The following is a 6,000-nucleotide window of genomic DNA, read 5'->3' as shown; positions in this document are numbered from 1 at the left end:
TAGGGCTGTAGGGGGTGGGGGCTGTAGAGGATGGAAGGTGCAGGGGATGTGGGCTGTAGGGGATGGGGGCTGTAGGGGATGGAAGGTGAAGGGGATGGGGGCTGTAGGAGATGGGGGCTGTAGGGGATGGGGCTGTAGGGGATGGGGGCTATCAGGGATAGGGCAGTGTAGGGTCCCAGGTGCTGCAGGGTAGGGGCCGGGGCACTGGGAGGCAGTTGGGGCAGTTCCAGGGCTGTGGGGTGATGGAGGCCCCGTCCCCATCTGCCCCTGCAGGGCTGTGGCCCCGTGTCCCTGCTCAGGACAGGCTCTGGTGCCGTCTGTGGGTCTGGGGTCCTCGGACATCCCTCGGTGGGCAGAGAGAAGCAGACGTGGTGCCAGGAGCGAGCGCCCGACGGAGCCAGGAGCCGCACGGGGGGTTCCCGGTGCCATCACCCCCACTGGTGCCCACACACGTGCCCAGCGCTGCCACGGGCCCCAGGGGCTGTGGGGACACGGCCCACCCCTCAGTCACGCCCACGGTCACTCTTCAGCTCCTGCACACCCTCCCTGTGCGCCAGCCCGGGGACACCCGCGGCGTCTCACCCAGGACCCCGCGCCATCGCCTCTTCCCTGGGGGAGCTGCCCAGAACCACCCAGCCCGTGGCCCAGGGCTGAGCCGGGGCCGTACCCACCCCCAGCCCACTCCAGCCCCAGAACTCGGCCTCAGTCGGCTGCTCCTGCGTTGATTTTTATTAACCACGTACTGTCTGGCACTGTTTGACTCACATCACAGCCCTGGGGGCTGCTGGTGGGGGTGGGGGTCGTTTTGCTTAATAGAGCTTTTATTTTTGTAAAATAAATAGACATCAGTGAAGTTTTCTAGGTGGATGCTCTCCAGAGCCTTGGTTAAACGTCATGATTGAACCTCTGCATCAGCCCCCACACACACACACACACACCCCCCAGGGCAGTGCTGGCGGGGGCAGCAGCTTCCCACCATGCACCCCCTGCTTGGCCAGCTGCCTCTTGGTTCCTGTCACAAATACACTGAGAGAAGTTAAAAGCCTAGGGTGTGTTGGGAAGCTGTGGCTGTTAACTGTGTTAAGGTGCTCTGGCTCCAGGCCCTCAGCCCGGGCAGGGGCAGGGAGGGGGGTCACATACCGCCGGGTGGCCGTGTCACACCATCACTGACTTGGGGCAACTTCAGAGTGAAGCTCTAGCTAGTTCTTTTTGTCTTTAAAGCCTTCGATTCGTCACCCTGCGGGGTCACCCTCGGCCTCCCTGCTGCGGGGGGACAGCCACGGTGCCCCACACGGCGCCCTCACCCCCCGCAGCCCCCACGTGTGTGTGCAGGGCTTGGCACGGGGCTGCCGTGCCACGAGCCAGCTCTGCCAGCTCTGCCAGCTCTGCCAGGCCCAGCTGCCCGCAGGCAGCCAGCACACGGGCAGTGTGGTGGCTGTGGAGCGGGGCTGGGGCAGAGGCACAGGGACAGGAGGTTTCTCACGGTGCAAGTTCTGCTCTTGGTCAGCCAAACTGCACCTCCAGAGAAACCTGCCCTTTGGCTTTGCCCAGCCCTCCCCCACACCCATCACAGATGTCAAGGGACAGACATTCATGGTCCAGACGTGGAAGGTGGAACAGGCTTCCCCCTGTGCAGCTGGGACGCTGCTGCTGGGCTGGGAGCAGGATCTGCTGCCTGCCCCTGGTCAGTGGCTCATGCTCACACTCACAGCTCTGCAGGGACAGACAAGCCACGGCCAGGGCCACATGAGGTGTGTAGCTGCAGACACACACAGCAAGGTGCCAGCTCTCCTGGCCATCACCTTGCTGAGCATCAGCATGTCAGAGCTCATGGAAGCCTGTGGCTTGGCCCTGCAGCCTCGTTCCCTGGCTGGGCAGCGCTGCCAGGCTCTCAGACGTGTCTGTGGGGTTTGCTGTGGGCAGGACAGTGACTGCAGAGGTACCAGTGAGTGAGACACCCCAGATCTCCCAGCCAGCACCGTGTGCTGGGGTGGGAAGCAGTTACATGAGTGACTTGCTCCAGGCTTGCTGGGACGTTAGAGACATTGATTCCTTCTTCTTCCAGCCTTGTGGTACGGGGGCATCCTGCCCTGCTCCCGTCCTCTCCTCAAGCCCCTTTCCTCAGGGGCCTTCTGTCTTTGCTTCCACAGGGGAGGATGCTGCAGGGAGGATGAGGTTCATGCAGAGGAGAGGTGTGCTTTGCCCCTGCTCAGGCAGCACAGGAGCCTGCACATTGCTCTGCAGAGGGACAGCTCTGCTCTGGCTGGAGAAGCCCCTGGCTGGCACAGGACGGGCGGCAGCCCGAGGGTCCCATGGAGACTCCTGACTCCAGTCCTTAAAGCAACCTACACCCCAGCAGAACAGAGACTAGACCAGAAAGCCCTTGTCAAAGGTGCTGCCTCATCCAGTCCTTCCAAGCTCAGGAGCCGTGTTTCTGACGGAGAAGCCAACCACTGGAAACAAACCCCAGAGTGTTCCTTGTCTGTAGCTTTGAGAGGATACAGCTGGGAAAAAACCAACAAAAAAGGAGATTGTCTGTGTTCCCCTTGTCAGACCATCAGTAGCTAAGTCAGGGAAAAAACAAAAGTTCAAGTTATGGGTTGCAGCAGCAGCCAACACTAAACATTCAAGTCGATAACTTCGCTATGTACAAGGGGCAGCCAGAGCCCTGCCCTGCGGCTCGCTGCCGGCGCCACCAGCCGTTATCTGCCCCGCTTCTCCACCGAGTACACCGAGATGTAGTAGTCATTGCTGCCGACGGCCAGGTGGGGCTGTGGAGAGAGCGGCCAGAGGTGAAGCAGCAGGCGGCACACACCGAGCCTTTGCGGGAGCCCTGCGAGCCCCGAGGACCCCCGGGCACCCAGCCCTGCCTGCCCACCCCAGCCCCGGGGGCACATGATGCCCACTGTTCGTTGCCAACCGCTCACAGAGCTTTCCCAGCTGGCTGCAGATGCGCTGGTTGGGAGGGAACATTCCCTCTCTGGGTGGCCCAGGAGCTGCACAGACCTGGCTGCACAGGGCTCAGCTCTTCAAAGAGCAAAACATCCCCAATGAGCAGAGCTGCTTCCTCCTGCACGCCCCAAACTGCAGGACAGCAACACTCTGTGCAAAGCAGCTCTTCAGAAGCCAGGAGACGCGTTTCCCTCTCCCTGTGTGACCCTCAGGATGGAAACCCCACGTAGCACAGGCAGGAAAGGGCCTTCCCCCTCCCTGCCCCACCAGCACCGACCCACACAGGGCAGCACAGCTCTGCCCCCTCCTCTGAACACCTCATCACTCCACACTCAGTGTCTGTGCTGACCTGCAGGCTTCTCAACTGACTCTCTAAATGGCTCCTTGAACCTCCTCCTGTTTTTCCTGCCCATCCACGTTGCCATCCCAGCTTTCAACCTCCTGCATGTACTCAGGGAGAGCAAAGTCCACAGTGCAGATGGGCACCTTCCCCCTCCCTGAGCAGCAGCCAGACCCTCTCCCTGTCCTACCACAGAGCCACCTGGGCTCTGACATAGCCCAAAACGTCCTTTTTACTGACTTTATCAGCTCGTGCCTTTAATTTCTGCAGCTCTCTCCTCTTTCTGACGTGCAGCCTCTCCACTGCACACTGCTGTCTGCCTGAAGCCTTACATAAGGCGGTGTGGAAGCAGCCCCAGAGACACGAGGGTGAGGCTACTGTCTGCAAGGAAAGAGGAGGCAATGCATAAGCACAGAAAATTCTGTGTGCTGGAAGCGAGAGACTGAACCTCTCCTGGCAAATTTGCTCCAGGCAGATTCACCTCAGACAGCTTCTGTGGTGAGAACGATGGAGTGAAGGCAGGCTGCACGCCCAGGGTGCTGGGGAGGAGTGGGAACAGGCTACTGAGTCCCTCTGCATGTAAAAAGGGAGTCAGAGAGTCACAGAATCCTTTGGGTTAAAGCACTTGAAGCTGCTGCAGTCCCAGCACTGACCCACAGCCCTCAGCACCTCAGCCCCACGGCTTTGGGATCCCTCCAGGGCTGGGCACTGCCCCAGCTCCCTGGGCAGCCTGGCACAGGGGCTCACACCCCTCTCAGGGAAACAGTTCTGCCTCAGCTCCAACCTCAACCTGCCCTGGGGCAACTGGAGCCCATTTCCTCTTGTCCCATCACTCATTACTTGGAAGAAGAGACTGACCCCCATCTACTCCAACCCTGTCAGGTTGCTGCAGCGAGTGCTCATGTAGCAGAGCCCTGTTCCAGCCTCAGCAGCCCCACAGCACCATTGGCCTGGAATGATGTGCAGGATGGGCACTGAGGGGCTGGGGCTGGGAGCAGCCTCCCAAGAGCAGGCTGAGGGAGCAGCTCTGTGCTGGAGGAGCCCCTGTGCCTCTCCCTCTGCCAGCACAGGCAGTAACTGAGCAACATCAACACAGAATACAGACCCAGTGGGGGTGGAAAGCCAGGCAGCTGATGGCTCCAACTCTCTGTCCCATAAAACCATCGTAGTATTTGATGTTGTTGATCAGCTCCCCGTTCCCATTGTAGATTGCAGTGAACTGATTCATGGAGCCACTGGAAGGGAAGTGAGAGAACAGAGTCACACAGAAGGCTGTGGTAGCAACGGGAGTGGTGCCTCCAGCCCCCTCCCAGCTGTGTCGAGTGAGCTGGTGATCAGGACTAGTGTGCAACTCTAAGTGGGGACACTGACTTTAACTGTCCAAAGGAAGCCCAGTGCAGAAAGGTTTCCATAAGGCCTTTAAGCACAGTTACCTCTGACATTGAGACAGGAAAACACGAGGAGTTGATGCAAACACACACTGGAAGTGCATCTCCCAACCACCTCTAGGGTATGTGGCTGTGGAGCATTGTTGGTCCTCACCCAGAGCCCAAACCCACACCTGCTGACTTGGAACAGGATCTGACACAGCAGTGTGAGACCCCACACCCTTGGCAAACCAGCAGTGTGGAGGCTTCACTACCACATGCCAGGGGTGGAGATCCTGAGCTGCAACGTGGGACAGCAGCTGCTGTGTTTGTGGTGAGGATAAAACAACCCAACCCAACGCCATGAACGACGTCTGCAGAGGCCAACTGTGCCCTCTGGCCACGCCAGGCATGCAGGAGATGAAGCTGACACTCACCATGCAAAGAGGTTGGCCTGTGGGTGGATGTCGAGGGCCGTCAGCCCCTTGACTATCTGAAGCACCTTCATGGACTCGGGCATGCGCGGGTCGAAGAAGCGCACGTCGCCGTTGACGCTGCGGGCACAGGAGCAGGACACGGTCAGGCTGAGCCCAAGGCAGAGCCCAGAGCCCTGGCATCGGCCCTGGCATCACCTCCAGCACAACACTGCCACGGAGAAAGCTCACAGCCCTGCCTTCAACTCAGCACAGCTCAACTCCCACTCATCCCACTCGCACGCGGTGCCACGCACGAGGCACACGCTGCTGTGAAGCTCTGCCTCTGCTCTCAGCAGGGATCCATCCTTACTCCCAGCTCCCTGCTGAGGAGAGGAGCCTTCCCTCCTCTCACACTCAATACACTGAGCCGTGTGTCACACCCAAGTTCCTTCTCCTTTTTGCAGGAGGAAACTGCGTTGGAGAGCTCAGAGCAGACGGGATCTGCTGGTGCCACCCCTTACACCCAGGCTCTGGGCAGAGACACGAGTGCCCCCCGTCCAAAGCAGCCACGGGCTGGGCACAACACACCCTGCTAATGCTCAGGAGGCATCTTCATCCCACTCATGACCTCACCAGGGAGGAGAAGGTGGGGAAAGCAATAGCAGCAGCGACAGGATTCTGTGCTCAGTACATCAGGCACCGTGCCAACACAAACCATTTCTTGCTGTTAAGCTCGGTACAACCACGTCTGTCAGATGTGAGGAGGCTCCATCTTCCCCAGCCCGGGGACAGGGCTGGAGAGTGTGCTGTGCTACATCAGTTCCCCTGAGCTCCAAGGGGCTGAGTGACTGATGGCAAAAGGCTCTCAAAAGGCAAATTCAGTTCAAAATCAGCCCATCCAGTCTCATTCTCTGGCAGCAGCAGC

General features: G+C 59.6%; 1 protein-coding gene across 3 annotated transcripts in view; it reads right to left on the bottom strand.

The window, feature by feature from the left end:
* Positions 1 to 803: 803 nt before the first annotated feature.
* Positions 804 to 6,000, bottom strand: part of RPTOR (regulatory associated protein of MTOR complex 1) — a 125,730-nt gene continuing 120,533 nt past the window's right edge. For all 3 annotated transcript variants that reach the window (XM_062010874.1, XM_062010875.1, XM_062010876.1), the window contains 3 exons: positions 5,097 to 5,213; positions 4,398 to 4,527; positions 804 to 2,771 (listed from right to left, as the gene is read on the bottom strand). In XM_062010874.1, the coding sequence (XP_061866858.1) occupies positions 2,703 to 2,771; positions 4,398 to 4,527; positions 5,097 to 5,213 (316 nt within the window). In that variant the 3' untranslated portion in view covers positions 804 to 2,702. The remainder of the gene's footprint in view (positions 2,772 to 4,397; positions 4,528 to 5,096; positions 5,214 to 6,000) is intronic.

Source organism: Colius striatus, chromosome 18 (assembly GCF_028858725.1).
Source record: "Colius striatus isolate bColStr4 chromosome 18, bColStr4.1.hap1, whole genome shotgun sequence".
In the NCBI taxonomy this organism is placed as follows: Eukaryota; Metazoa; Chordata; class Aves; order Coliiformes; family Coliidae; genus Colius; species Colius striatus.
This window is presented reverse-complemented; position numbering and strand designations above follow the sequence as displayed.